Source organism: Balaenoptera physalus (genome assembly GCF_965194825.1).
Source record: "Balaenoptera physalus genome assembly, chromosome: 20".
Classification (NCBI taxonomy): Eukaryota; Metazoa; Chordata; class Mammalia; order Artiodactyla; family Balaenopteridae; genus Balaenoptera; species Balaenoptera physalus.
This window is the reverse complement of record NC_138901.1, coordinates 49,257,655-49,273,746: the sequence shown is the minus strand read 5'-3', so window position 1 is coordinate 49,273,746 and position 16,092 is coordinate 49,257,655. Positions and strand designations below refer to the sequence as shown.

Below are 16,092 nucleotides of genomic sequence, written 5' to 3'. Positions count from 1 at the left end.
TGGCCCAAGGGTACAAGCCTTTGTTTTAGCCTGTTAGTATGTTAAATAGTATATATAGTTCTCATTGGTCTAGAGTTGTGCACCGGTAAACTTGTATCTGTTAAAAATGTTGAGAGTCTCTGTCGAAATTTCTGCTTTTCTGGAGAAAAATAAGAACCTTTTAGAAAACATCCTAAGCAGTGATCTCTGCTGTTTCATAGAATTTTTCCACCAAAAGTTTGATTTGATTGGCTATCATAGCTTTTTTAGCCAACCAAAAAATGAAATGTACCTCTGCAGAAGTTAAGAACTTTTACAAAATATATTCTCTCATGGAAGAAGTTCTGTGCCACTGTATCTCAAGAATGATTATGCCTTAAGTATGTTTTCTTAAGTTATTTCCTGAAAGTTAATATAATTTGCTCATTTCTCTGATGTGGAGTGACTTAAAATTATAGTAAACCGTGTTGTTAATCTTCTCAGTGTGTTCTGTTCCACATCAAGTTCTTTTAAAACAGTGGTTCTCAGGCCTTAGAAAAAATTTTAGTGTCCCTTATACTCTTAAAGTATACAAAGAGCTTTTGATGTGGATTATGTCTATTGATATTTACCATATTGGAAATTAAAACAAAATTCAAAACAAGAATATACAAGCTTATGTGCCTTTTAGCCTTGACAGGCTAAAGGCCCAAGAGAATGAATGAGAGTGACAAATTATTTATTATTTATTCCTGTTGGAATACTAAATACTATTGGATTTCCCGCCCACCCCCTGAAAAGCTGCCTTAAATGAGTGTGTGTGTGTGTGTGTGTGTGTACCCATCCTTCTCTTTTATCATGTATCTGTTTCTAATGACTTGACCTCAAGATGCTTTAGGGAACATTTCACAGTAAGGTAGATAACTAGTACCACTATTTTACTAGTAAGGAAGTGAGAAAAGTTGTTGACCTGCTGAATCACCTATAGTAATAAACTGATTATGGTGACTGAAGTTCTTAAATTAAACTTGAATACCATAACACTTTTTAAATTAGATACCTTTCATTGTAGTTTTGTTAGTATCTTCTTACTGAATCGTTTGGTTAGGCAGTGTGACATAGTGATAGGAAACCATGTTCCAGACAGACTGGAGTTCAGCTTTCCAGTTCTTCCACTTAGTGACTTGGGCAAGTCACTTAATTTCTCTGAGAGTCTGTTTACCCAAATATAAAATGAAGAAAATATATCTTATAAGAGTTAGTACATAGGTGTTTGGGTTTCATACAATAGCAGTATGATTTAATGTCTGGGAAGTGTCAATGAATTTAAGACTACTTTTGAAAAAGTTCACAAGTGTTAGATTTTTGTTTGACAATGCAATAGGAACTGCTTGTGGTGACCACCAGCCATTTATGGTTTCATGGAAGTGGAATCTTTAATTTTGTTGTAATACTTAGATTTACTGTGTCAGTATAACTTGATTTTGCCCAGAAGGTAGCTCTGTTCTTAACTGTAAAAAAATTTTATTTACTAATTTGTTTATATTTAAATTATTTATTTATTTATTTAGACTGCGCTGGGTCTTCATTGCAGCGCGCAGGGTTTAGTTATGGTATGTGGGATCTTAGGTCCCCCACCAGGGATTGAACCTGGGCCCCTTGCATTGGGAGCATGCAGTCTTAACCCCTGGACCACCAGGGAAGTCCCTGTAAAGGAAATTTTATAACAGCCTTGTGAGAATGATGGGAAGGTTGATCCTGTTGGGTGAGAGATATTATGCTTAAGAAGTCATCTTCTTTCTGACCTTGGACTCTGGTTTGATACCAGGTCAGTTCTGTCCCTTGCTTAGTAAACTTCCTAATCTGTGAAATGGGACTAACAAGTGTTTTCTCATAGAGTTATGAAATAATAACATAAAGCTGAAGTCATAGTATAGTGTCTAGTATGTTGTAAATGAATAGTTGTTAAGTGTTATGTACATATTGTAATTTTTTAACCTTTTTTTTCCTAGGCTATGGTGAACTAAATGGTAATGCTGGAGAAAGAGAAATATCTTTAAAGAACCTGGGTTCTGATGAAGCCACCAACCCTATTTCCAGGGTCCTCAATGGCAACCAACAAGTTGTAGACACTAATCTGAAGCAGACTGTAAAGTCCATCACCTTTGGGAAAGCAGGAATTAAAACCAGGAATTTCATTCAGAAAAACAGTATGGACAAAAAGAATGGGAAGTCTTATGAAAATAAATCTGGAGAGAACCAATCTGTAGACAAGACTGATACTGTAGCAATTCCAAATGGTGTTGTAACAAATAATTCTGGCTATATTGCTAATGGTTATATGGGCAAAGGAGCAGATAATGATGGTAGTGGATCTGAGAGCGGATATACCACTCCTAAAAAAAGGAAAGCTAGGCGCAATAGTGCCAAGGGTTGTGAAAACCTTAATTTAGTGCAGGACAAAATAATGCAACAAGAGACCAATGTCCCAACCTTAAAACAGGGACTTGAAACTTTCAAGCCTGACTACAGTGAACAAAAGGGAAATCGAGTAGATGGTTCAAAGCCCATTTGGAAGTATGAAACTGGGCCTGGAGGAACAAGTCGAGGAAAACCTGCTGTGGGTGATATGCTGAGGAAAAGCTCTGATATTAAGCCTGGTGTGAGCAGCAAAAAGTTTGATGATCGGCCCAAAGGAAAGCATACTTCTGCTGTTGCCTCCAAAGAGGACTCGTGGACCCTATTTAAACCACCCCCAGTTTTTCCAGTGGACAATAGCAGTGCTAAAATAGTTCCTAAAATAAGTTATGCAAGCAAAGTTAAGGAAAACCTCAACAAAACTGTACAGAACTCTTCCGTGTCACCATCTTCATCTTCATCCTGTTCGTCATCTACTGGGGAAACTCAGACCCAATCTTCAAGTCGATTATCCCAGGTCCCTATGTCAGCGCTGAAATCTGTTACTTCGGCCAGCTTCTCTAATGGGCCAGTTTTAGCAGGGACTGATGCAAGTGTGTATTCTCCTGGGGGTCAGCCACTGCTAACTACTGCTGCTAATACTCTAACACCCATCTCTTCTGGGACTGATTCAGTTCTCCAAGACATGAGTCTGACTTCAGCAGCTGTTGAACAAATTAAGTCCAGCCTTTTTATCTACCCTTCAAATATGCAAACTGTGCTGTTGAGCACAGCACAAGTGGATCTACCCTCTCAGACAGATCAGCAAAACCTGGGGGATATCTTCCAGAATCAGTGGGGTTTATCATTTATCAATGAGCCCAGTGCTGGCCCTGAGACTGTTATTGGGAAATCATCAGATCATAAAGTGATGGAGGTGACATTTCAAGGGGAATATCCTGCCACTTTGGTTTCACAGGGTGCTGAAATAATCCCCTCAGGAACTGAGCATCCTGTGTTTCCCAAGGCTTATGAGCTGGAAAAACGGACTAGTCCTCAAGTTCTGGGTAGCATTCTAAAATCTGGGACTACTAGTGAGAGTGGAGCCTTATCCTTGGAACCCAGTCATATAGGTGACCTGCAAAAAGCAGACACCAGTAGTCAAGGTGCTTTAGTGTTTCTCTCAAAGGACTATGAGATAGAAAATCAAAATCCTCTGGCGTCTCCTACGAACACTTTGTTAGGCTCCGCCAAAGAACAGAGATACCAGAGAGGCCTAGAAAGGAATGATAGCTGGGGTTCTTTTGACCTGAGGGCTGCTATTGTATATCACACTAAAGGTAACTTATTTGTTTCCTATATGAAGGTTCTTACTGGTCATTTTAATATACATTTATTGGCTGTTGTATTAAGTGAAATTTGGAAGCTACTATGAGATTCTTTAAGAATTGCAGCGCTTAGTTGAGAATAACAATGTTGATAAGCAGCTGATATCAGACTCTAATTCAGGGTCTTTGAAAACAGTATGGTTAAAGTTTAGAAGGAATGTTCACTTTTCCAACTTAAAAACGTTTCTTTTTATATAGACAAGGATAGTTGACCTCCTGCCTTTTGTTCAAGGAATATTAAATGTTTTCTTTGAACAAGTGTTGCCTCTCCTTTGCTTTTTATATCATATGCTTCTTTATTAGTGAGCTCACTTGTTTGTTCTAATTTGCTTAAAATGAGTAGGAGCAGTGTTTTGGAGGAGGAGTCCAAAAAGGTGGAGTGTCAACTAATTTTTTCTCTTATAAGAAGGAATAACGGGTGCTAAAAGGTAACTAGAAAATAATCAAACTACAATGGCAGGTACAATCATCATTGTAGGGACCAGGCTCTTGGGAGTCTGCACCAGTCACAGCCCCAAAGCCCATGTTAAAAAAGAACCAGATATCTTTCAAGCTCCATGTTAATAACTTTCTTAGGATATGGCTTATTTGTGTCTTAAGGAAAAATTTGCTATTTGGCATAACTAATTTAAATCCTTAAAACAATGTTTTTTTGGTTTGTTTGTTTCTGCAGTATTTTTGTAGCCGTTTTTTTAAATTTATTTTTTATTGAAGTATAGTTGAATTACAGTGTTGTGTTAATTACTGCTGTACAGCAAAGTGACTCAGTTATACATATATACATTCTTTTTCATATTCTTTTCCATTGTGGCTTATCACAGGATATTGAGTATAGTTCCCTGTGCTGTACAGTAGGACCTTGTTGTTTATCCATTCTATATATACCAGTTTGCATATGCTAATCCCAAACTCCCACTTAAAACAATGTTTTTTGTTTCATGAATGATGTTTACAAATGATGTTACAAGTACCTCTGTGCTTTGGAGAACAGTGGTTTTCAGTTTTCCTTCTCTACCTCCCCCACCTCCCCTAACAGAAATCCATACCCCGTGCATGCATGCACACACCTAATATATACTGCACAGTCCCATTTTTAACAGTAGCTCATTTAGGCAATGATTTGCAACTGCAGGGAAGAGACAGCATATCAGATAATAGGGATAAAGTAATTACCATATTCTCCCTGGAAGAATCACTGCCTCATAGATGAATAGTAAAGCTGTTTATGTGACTTCTAAGCAAATTACCTAGTCTCCATACTTTTCTTTAGCTGCAGATTGTAAGACATTTAGTAAAATAAACAGATATCCTTTTAAATTTTTCTTCCTTTAAAAAATAGGAGTAAATAGTAGAGTTGCCTTCTGGGAGTTTAGGAGTAGAAATCCTGGCAGATAAAATTACCTGTTTTCACTTTTCTCCAGCACTGCTCTTCGGAAGTAAATATGCGTTAACCAAGAGCTGGATGTTTTTAGGAAAGTTAGGGTAAAAAAGAAATACTTAGTTTCTTAAGACATTGGTTAATTATAAGTTAAATTCTGCCAGGGGAGTTGGGTGTTTTTGATATTTTCTGTGCCATCTGCCCTCCAGAGAACACTGTACTTGGAAAATCTTTACCAAAGTATTTTATACTGGTGGTGGTGGTGTGAGCTTGAGAAGATAATCTGGTTGTGTTATGTTCTCCCACAACCTGGAAAAATTCTGGGACAAGTTGTTCCATTGGGAGCTTGGTTGTTGGTATTATGTATGATGTTTATTATGGAGAAATGCAGGCCTTTTTAAATGGGAGTATTAACTCTTGTTTATTCTTAGATGTTCTCTGTATGCACTTGTCCTATAGATAGGCTAACTAAATATGAAATCCATGGTATTTAGATAAGCTAAATACCCCTACATGGATGCAGTTGTACTTACTTTTGCTGATGTAACTGAAAGATTTGCTTTAGTAAAGTGCATCAGTTTGAGTTTTGTAATTGGACATTATTGAGATGAAATTGGTATTGATTTTTTTTTTTTTCTCCCTAGAACAAACAGGTAATATTCAGTTCAGTTAGGTCCCAAAGTGGCAGGTTCTTTGAATTCCTACCAAATCCATTAGGTCACTAATTTTTCTTTTATTTGAATTTGTTTTGGTCACAACCTTTTGAAGATATGAAGATCTTTTTCTTAAACGAAGACTTGCCCTTTTTTCAAGTTTTCTAAAATTCTAAAAGAGGCAATAATCAGTGGGGCTTATTGGACTATCCTTTAAAAGAGCACTTGTATTATTTTCTTGATCCTTTAGTATGATCTTTAAATGTTCAAAAGTAACCTATTACTAAGTAAGTTGAATGAAGTTAGACTTAGAATTGGAAGTTCTGTGCATACTTCCTAACTTCAAAAATAAGCCCTTCAGCAACTTTATTTGGAAATAGTAGGTAGGAGGGTGCGTTATGTCAGTTCAACAGGAATGGCACATTTTTTAGATTAAATATTAATTACCTATGGTCTTAAACATTAGTTACTGCAGATTTTAAAAATCTGAATGTTTAGTTGAGGGGTGTGAAATGAAGATACAGTGAGGCATAGAAAAGGAATTGATGGGAATTCTTGTTCTTGGGATTTTTCGTATAGCTTTTGATATAAATATGCTACTAACTTTTCTTAAGAAATAAGACTGTTAATCTTTGTGGTTTTGGGGGGAATATTGTACCATGACATAGCAGTACCAGTGTTTAAGTTAAGAGGTAGGTCCTCTTTTCCTATTTATCTCAAGTGACACTTGAATTAAAACTTTAAAGTGATAATTTTTTAATTGATTATGAACAATTTAAGTATATGTAAGTATATAAATATATTTATGTATATTTTAAAATGGAGCCAAATAATACAGTGAACCCCAATGTGCCCATCATCCAGCTTGAACATTTAGAAAACATCGTCATTCTTATTTCATCTACCCACCTTCACACTCTTAGGAGTTTTTAAAAGCAAATTCCAAGTATCAGCGTTTTACTCGTTGATACTTTGAGTATGTTAGAGTGATGGCTTTTAATGCACATACCCAAGACATAACCATTGCCACCTTCAAAGTAATTACTCAGAATGCTTAGTTAGTGGAACTCTTTGATTTGTTGTCAAAGGCTTAGAATACTGGATCCTAACTTTCTGAGGTGATATCTTTAGTTTTGAAATGGTCTAAAGTCATTTGAAGCCAAGAAGTAACATTGATTGGCGTGAGTTGTGTGGTTAATGTGTTAATTTAAACCAGTTAATTTATCTTGCCTGGCTAATACTGCACTAAAGGATATTAAGCATTCAAAATGCTGACGTTTTGGAGTATTCATTAAATAATTTGATTTGATAAAATTTACCCAGCACATAGAGATGCAGGGGAGATAAATAGTGTAAGATTTAATTTTTGATGGTTGGGGTGAGTCAAAATGAAAGCTGTCTAGTATAATAAAATATTCCTGAGGCAGCTCTAGGCTATTGCATGAAATTTAAAAAATTTGTTTCTGTATTAACCTCCACAGGTGGCAGGTTATTGGCATAAGTGGTTTGATCCACTCAAGTTGGGTCCTGGATTGAAAAAAAATTTTAACTCACTGGGTGGTTCTAATTGCCGACTAGGATTGGGACTCTAGGTCTATAGAGAACTTTCCTCAGCTTAATTCTTTTTTTTTCTTTTCTGTCACAGTTTTCTGTACTACTAAGGAGTTGTGCAATAATTCGTTTGTTTTCCTCTTAATGTTGTACCTACCATAGGCCTAGTTGTGGAAGACTTGCTTTCACAGGGTGAGTCTTTTCCTTTAAAGAACTTCAGTAGAGGGGAGAACAATACACAAGTTTTAAGGCAAGGATTTTAAATGTCATAAGAAGGATAAAAATAAGAGATTTTGGTTGGGAGAGAGAGAGTTTCTTAATGGAGTAAATGTAGGAAGAGTAAATGCAGGGTATGTTTTCCTGGAGGCAGTGGCATTTAAACTGGATTTTGATGGATGGGGGTAAGATTTTTGACTTAATGGAAATACAGAGAACAGAAAGATAAAGAACAGAAAAGTTGGAAAACAAGTAAAGTAGGAAGATACCCACTTTGGATGTGGTGAGGGGATATAAAAGAGAAGGAAGGTAAATTGCTGCCAGATCATGGAGGTTTTTAATTTCCATCTGGAGGCAGGGGGAGCCACTGAATATCAGGGAGATAGGCTGGTACAATAGAAGTAATTTAAACTGACAAAAGACAGGGGTTTTAATGCTATTCCTAATTCCTGTGTACTTGGGCAAATCATTTATCATTTTTAAGCCTGGGTTTTCTAATTTTATAAAATAAGTATATCAGCCTTTGTTTTGTGTTACCAGATTGTACTCAACTGCTGTAAAAACTGGGTTGGTATTAAACAATTGACTTGTAGATCTGTGTTCAGGTAGATTAATGTGGCACCAATTTGTAGGGTAGATTAGAAGCCATTTTTCTGGTGACTAGAAGTAAAAGATCAGGCAGACTCTTGGAATAGTCCCGGCAGAGAAATAACAAAGATTTCCCCTTTGTATTTGCAGTCATGTGAATGTATTATTTATCCAAAAATGAACAAACACTTACTTTTTAAAAGTTTTTAGATTGGGTATGGGCAAGAGGGAACTGATAAATATTTCTACATCTGCAGGATATGGGAAACAGGATTTTTTTTTTAATTTTATGTATTTTTTTATACAGCAGGTTCTTATTATTTTATACATATTAGTGTATATGTGTCAATCCCAATCTCCCAAGGGAAACAGGATATTGAGGAGGCAAGTTATGGTTAATTAAATTGATCCATAAAACTGATGGGAACTATACATACAGTTTATACATTTGTTCACAAAAAGATCTGAATATTAAATTTTCTCCTGTTAACACAGTGCTTTAATAAGCCTTTTCACTGTATTGCATTTGCTCCATAATTGTGCCATCAAAGCTATCTTTCTAATAATCTTATTAACAGGTACCTGCAGATTTGAGTTTGGTTTCAGTCCTCGCTGAATATCCTATATTTGGGAAGAGTCCTTTTTTCCCCTCTCTGTAATATGGGACATATAGGAATGTATGTGACAAGTAATTCTTAATAATTGTGTAAGATCCTTTTTTCCCAGTGACTTTCCATTTTAACAGCCATACCGGGTACTTGATTTCTCATTAATTCTGCTTTATGAGTACAGTAATTACTTTGCTACTAATCTGGAAGGTAACTTGTAAGGAATTTAATAGAAGCTAAAATTTAACCCCTAGATTTCATTAGCTGAAGTCCTGAGGGAGAGGGACGTAATCACCCATGCTATAAAAGCAGAAATTGTCTATTACTGTCATAGTAGTAGCAGTTTCATTCTAAGCAACTTGAATTTGATATTTTACCTTTAAAAGTAATCCGGAATAGAATAAGTGCTCCAAGTTTCTATTGTGTGTATTTAGAGGTTGTCCAGACAATTCTGTTGTCTGTTGGTGTCGCTCCAAATTGGGAATGTAGGATTGAGATTGATACACTGAAGAGTTCATTAAGCATCTACTGAAAAGGTGGTGGCTTAACAACTACCTTAATCAACTATACTTGAAAATGTACAGTATTTCTTTATGGGTATAGTCAAAATGAAAAGAAAAAGAAAAGGGTGGGGAGAAATTTCTGACAGGCAAACGAATAATAGGCAGGTAGGTACAGTGACTGGTTGAGAAGGAGGAAGTCAGGGTAGCAAAACACAGTGTTGGGATAGCCAGAAATCATCAAAAGACAGGTAAATCTGAAGTAGAGAAAAAACAGAATTTAAATTTATGCCACCACCCTTGCAGAATTTTACAGAATTTGATCTAAAATGTCTTAATAAGGGGTTGGAAGGCATGATTACTGATAAATTGATCTGGGGGTTCTCATTTGTGGGAATCAGCTTGCTTTGCCTTATATATGATTTATTTTCTTTTTGGGGGGAGCCATTACGTGCTTCTTAAAATGTTTAAATGTTTTTAAATGATTTTTTTTAAAATGTTCTGTTAAACTGGGACAGTAGTATCTTTCAGTTTTAAAGGCAAACAGTTAAGCTTTTACTTAGCTTTAACCCTCTTCAGTCTTTTTCTTTGAAGGATTTTAGAATTAGAAGATTAATCTATTTGGTTGAACCATATGAAATTGCTGTTTTTGTAGGTCAAAACAGGTTGAATAATAGCAGTTTCTAATGGGTCTACCTAAAACTACTTTTCTATATTATTACTTCCTTGACTGATCTATGAGTAGTATTCTTTTCAAATCAGTAGTTATTTATTTATTATGTCAAGCACTGTGTGTGGTGATAAGCAGATGAAAAGAGAGGGTTCATGTTATTAAGGAACTCAGTCTGATGGGGAAACATATGGAAAGAAATTTATTACTAGTGTGATTACTCTATAGAAAAATGCATTTAGAATATAGAGAAACCGCTAAGGTGGGTGGGTGGGGTCAGGGGATGAGGGTAGTCAGGATTCAAAAGAGAAGTGAACGTTGGCTTATTTATTGTAGAAGGAGAGTCAGAATATTTTAGGTGGAAGTGAAATAGTGTTTGAAGATTGCCAGTTATTCAGTTTGTTTCAAGGAAGGTGAATGATGCAAGTTAAATCTTTAACTTAGTCATTGAATTTATTTATTAATGTATCAGCCACTGTGTCAAATGCTAGAAATAAATTTATTTTTCATTTTATTTTTTATTTTTGGCTGTGTTGGGTCTTTGTTGCTGCGCGCGGGCTTTCTCTAGTTGCAGAGAGCAGGGGCTTCTCTTTGTCGCGGTGCGCGGGCTTCTCATTGTGGTGGCTTCTCTTGTTGCGGAGCACGGGCTCTAGGCGCGCGGGCTTCAGTAGTTGTGGCTCACGGGCTCTACAGCGCAGGGTCAGTAGTTGTGGCATATGGGCTTAGTTGCTCCGTGGCATGTGGGATCTTCCCGGACCAGGGCTTGAACCTGCGTCCCCTGCATTGGCAGGCAGATTCTTAACCACTGTGTCACCAAGGAAGCCCTAGAAATAAATTTTATATGAAACATACACAGAACCAATCTCCATGTAGGCAAGTGGGAATCCATTGAAATGTTTTGAGCAGTGTGGTCACTTTCAGATTTGTATTTTTAAAGGAAGAGAATTATAATAACCATGGTGTAGAAAATAGAAAGTGAGGCTCAGTTAACTGCATAAGAGAGCAGTTAAAAGACAACTTTAGAAATGTGCATAGGATACCACTGCTTGAACCAGGGCAGTGGCACTGGGCTAGAGAAAAGGGGCTAGGTAACTAGAAAGTTACAAATGTCTTAATTTTGGGTAAGAGTTGCAGTAGTTGAACACTCCCTCCCTGCATTCTCTAGTTTCCATTTCCTTAACTCTACCCACTCTTCCTACTTCCTGTATGTTTGATATAACCTTCCTGGTATCATTCTCTTTTTCTCAAATGTTGGTGCTCCTTCAGTCCCCTTTTCATGCTTTTGAACTCTTGGGTAATCTCATCTAATTCTATTGCTGTGAATTAAGCTTAAGATTTCTTCAGCTGCTTTTATGCTGAGTTCAGACCACGTATATTCAATTCAACATCACTCCAATCCTGTGTCTGTAAAACTGAATTCATTTTTTCCCCAAAACCTACTCTTTCTTTCTTACCTCTCAGTGAATTAACATACAGTACAGCCCTTGTTGTTAGGTTTATATGGATCCTCTCCAACAGCTCCATTCTTGTCTATCTCTAATACAACTGTCCTAAATTCTTTACTCCTGCAGTAACATTTACTGGGCTCTTTTTCTGTATTGTCATTTCATCCATTCTCTTCAGCTGCCTTGAGGAATCATTCCTAATATTTAGTTAATAACCTCATATTTCTTCAGTAGCTTCCCTTCACCGATGTAATTAAAGAATAAACTTTTCTTTATGAATGCTTTGTGCTCTTTCCCCAAAATAGCAAAAAGGCATTTTTCTTTGTCTAAATCTTTCCTTCTTGGTGACTTTCAGCTTTGTTCCCTGAATAGTGTTGTTCTTTGTCTAAATCTTTTCCTCTTAGTGACTTACTAAATTACCAGTGACTGCTAAAGCCTGGGTCAGGAAACTTGTTTTATAAAGGACCAGATAGTAAATATTTTAGGCTTTGTGAGCTAGAGTCTCTGTTATTTGGTTCAGCCTTGTACACAAAAGCAGTGGGCGTGGCTCTATTCCAGTAAAACTTTATTTGCAAAAACAAGTGGTATGTAGAACCCAGTTGGCTGACTGCTTTAAATTAGTACACCTTGTTTAAAACCATCAAGCTTTGTTTGTGCTGTTGCTTCTTCTGCCTAGAAAAGCTACCTACCTACTCTACTAAGCTCACAGAGGCAGAGCATTTCTTTCTGTTTTTGCATCTATATCCCTATCCCCTAAGCAGTGCTTTTTAATCCACTTGGAACTTGTAGGTAATTGGACATTTACTACAGGAAGCCTTGAGATAGGGAACTACATAGAAGGTAGTCTGCTTTAGAAAATTGAATGTTACATTTTCTTCATTTGAGTGGCATTACTAAATATTTGAATTTTTAAAATTTTGATACAGTAAAATTTCAAATTTGGGTGGTGGTGGTCTAAATGATAGAATCGTGACAAAATTGCCTACCAAGTTTGGCCCTGTGGCCGTTTCTCAGTAACTGTTTGCATAATTGGATGATGTGATTCCTGTTTTAAAAGAACTGGGAAGTTAGACGTGTGTGTGTGTGAGTGCATGCGTGTAGAAGAGGGCAGTGTTAAAAGTAAAAAGATTAATGTTATGCTATGTTATGATTCTGTATAGTTGAAGGTGCCTTCTGTAGGCTTCTTTATACTTGTTCAGCTTCTCTTGTGATAAAGTTAAACAGAAACTCAGTTCATATTTAACGTCTGAATCCAAACGTTTGTAACCTAAAAGAGGGCAAAATGTCATTCACTTCTTTCCCATGTATTCTCTGTCACTAGCTTCTTGTTAGTCTTTTTAGAGTGGTTGAAGCATGGCATATAATCCTGCAAACAATATTTGACTTATTTCCCCTTCTTTTTCATCTTAACTTGGAGTTTCATGGAAACATTAAATTCTAATCAAGGAAATCAAGTTGCTACTAGTTATAGAAGTAATTGATATTAAATAGCAGGAAGGGGAATTGTGTTCATTTCTCAGTACAACACTGCAGATAATGCTGATTTCCTGGCTGGAAGCTAGGCTGGCCCATGACTAATTTTTTAGCTAGGTCAGCATCCCTTTTCCCTCCTCAGAAGTCATAGTCAAATTCACTACTCCAGAGCCCGTATTTGAGGGTAATAAAATTTTCTTGCCAGAAATAATTTAAAATCATTAGAGTAGAATGTAAAGCTGAATGTCCTAGTTGAAGCTAAGGAAATGTCTTCAGTCCACTGAAGAAATGGGATGTTTGCAAATAGTTATTTTTGTCTTTATTCTAAATGTGTGTGTTTACTCTGCTTTAAAAGTACAATAGTGTGCTGCTACTGTGACTCTTGAATGTAGTGCCCTCCCCCTGCCAAAAAAAGGGTGGGGCAGCGACAGGTTGAGGTTTTGGCCGGGAAGAAAAAGGAAAATGTTATAGCATAGGCGGGCTATAACAATGAAAAGTTCTATTGTTCTTTTCTTTTCTCAACATAAAACTAAATATAGATTTATCTTTGCATTAAGCAAACTTTAAATAATGAGCATCAAGTAATCTGTGTATACAGAACTCAGGAATTTATCTGTTGCAAAATGTGAGATTTCTGTACTTTAAAAGGGGGAAAGGTGGTCGGATTAATTTTTTCTGTAGTGAGATCAACCAAGGAAAGGCTTATCTTTAGACTTCTTCAAGTAAGCCATTCTGAGATCCAGAGGTTTGTAGATAACAGCTCTAATGACTATTGCAGCTACTCTTAATTGTTTGAAACTAATGGGATTAGAAATTATATTGAAGTGATAGATACATGAGTGCCATGACTAGAATTCCTTCCCTGATATATCTTCTTTTTTTCCCCAGATTAGACTGGTTGCAATTCTCTCTCCTTAGACCTCCTAGGAGATGGGAATTTTCCTGCCAATCTTTAGATGGGCATCTGCTCAGCAATTTAAAGGCCATAGCATCCATCTAAGCTCCTGGACCAAGTGGCAACCAGTGCATTATTCCCAGTCTTTGTTTAATCAGGGAATTGCTGTGATACCTTGAATGGGATTTTATCTGGATAATTCTTTGATCATTTTGAATAATTAACCCATTACTCCAAACATCGAATTCTGACAAATTTTCAAAAAATCTTAGCAGGTTTTTTAGAAGTGAGTTTGATGGGGTGGGGGCAGGGAGAATGTGATTCTACCATTCCCTGACCCCATCCATTCACATAAAACAAAAAGTAATAATTTTAGATCTAGACACTTAACTTTCTTTTAGCCCTGGGGAGCTATTATGTTGTACCTTAACTATAACCCATGTTCAGATATATCTGATCTTAATGAGCTCCAGTTTTATTTTTCCTTAACTATAATTGGTTGCTGATAAATTATAGAATACAATTACAGACAGTCCAGTTATACAGAATAAAAATCACCTTTTTGTCCTTTCAAAATGGTGGTTATAGGGCCGTGGAAGAGCACTTATTCTCAGTGTTAGTTATAGGTCATTCCTATTACTAAGTAGTTTTTGTTTACATTAATCTCCTTTCAAGGAACAATTCTTAGGTTCTTGTGGTGTAATAGTCGTCTACTGTCTTATTCCTCAAGACTTCAAATATCCCTTCTGTGAAGCTTTTTCTTATGCTTCCAGGTAGAGTTTTTCTTGCCCTCTCTCTGTATGTCACTACAGTTTGTTCATGTACATACTTCCCTTATTCTAAGATACTAAAATAGGCACATTGTAAATAATCACATTTGAATGGAATTGGAACAGATAAGGGTTGTGTGTTATTAATAAATAGGTATGGATTGACATTTTGACCTTATGGGTTAAGAAGGGTAGGTTGGGTTTGTAGGAGGGAACTACTTACCTATAACAGAGTTAAGTAAAATTTTAATAAGGCATTTTAAGTGTCAAGCTTAATTAAATTTGATGAATGCTTCATTCAAAAGACGTCGGCACCTTGTTGAAGGATGATGGGTTGACAAAAAAATACTTGGTTTTTTTTTTTTTTTTAATTTATTTATTTATTTTTGGCTGTGTTGGGTCTTCGTTTCTGTACGAGGGCTTTCTCTAGTTGCGGCGAGCGGGGGCCACTCTTCATCGCGGTGCGCGGGCCTCTCACTATCGCGGCCTCTCTTGTTGCGGAGCACGGGCTCCAGATGCGCAGGCTCAGTAGTTGTGGCTCACGGGCCTAGTTGCTCCGCGGCATGTGGGATCTTCCCAGACCAGGGCTCGAACCCGTGTCCCCTGCATTGGCAGGCAGGTTCTCAACCACTGCGCCACCAGGGAAGCCCTACTTGGTGTTTTTTAATAACAATGAGCTATTACAAAAAAAATCATCTTTTCTATAGCATGCATGTGCATATCTTTACTATTTGTGCAGACAGAATTGTTCTCTTGGCAGTTTGATTTCAGGTAATAATTGATTTTCTGTAATCAACATTTAAGGCCATCTCAATGACACTCTGAAGAATTAAAGGAAAATATGAGTATTTTGTCTGGGTTTCATAGAACCCAGCCCTACCTCCAGTCCAGCAATAATCCGTCTAGGTTTTTTAGGTTTAAAGTGAAAAGCATAGCTTTAAACTTTGCTCTACAAAACTTGGTGTATAAAAGTAATCCTTTTTTTTCTTCTTTGCAGAAATGGAATCTGTTTGGAATTTGCAGAAACAAGGTAAGAATGGTTAGGTTACCTAAAATGTCCTTATGGCCAGTCTTTATCTGTATTTGTGTGCTAGACAAAGGGTAGCCTAAGAACTGAAATTCATAGTTCAGAAAAATATTAGCTGTTTTAAAAACCTTATTTGGGCTGTATATTCTCTGAAAAGAAGGTTAGAAATCTACAGAATAGCAGATTAGCTTCCTTCACTCCCGTAAACAAGATGTGAGTAGCAGGAGGGCAGAGGGACTGGATAATCCACATCTGGATAATTTGGAATTTTCAAAAAACTGAAAATTGCTTATCTTAATTATTGAGTGCTTTCTTTCCAAGTACAGTAAAATATGTTAGTTGTGGGATACCTGAAATAAGTGAGTATTGGTTTGGAGAGTCAGTCACTAATAGATTTTGGCTTTCAGAGCCCTGTAAAGCCCACTTACAGGTCTGGATCCCACTTGCCATCCACCTTGCTAGTTAAAATAAGTGAATTTCAGATGAATGTGAAAGTCCTAGAATTTCAGAACTTGAAGGCATGAGAAATTCTGTTTTCTTACTACAAATTAGGAAACTGAGGCACAGAGAAGTTA

At 36.7% G+C, this 16,092-nt stretch overlaps 1 protein-coding gene across 1 annotated transcript in view; it reads left to right on the top strand.

Moving 5' to 3' along the window:
• NUFIP2 (nuclear FMR1 interacting protein 2) overlaps window positions 1-16,092 on the top strand; it is a 29,205-nt gene that overhangs the window by 3,459 nt on the left and 9,654 nt on the right. Inside the window, exons 2-3 of the mRNA XM_082442802.1 lie at window positions 1,971-3,695; window positions 15,488-15,520. Of these exons, the coding sequence (XP_082298928.1) occupies window positions 1,971-3,695; window positions 15,488-15,520 (1,758 nt within the window). The remainder of the gene's footprint in view (window positions 1-1,970; window positions 3,696-15,487; window positions 15,521-16,092) is intronic.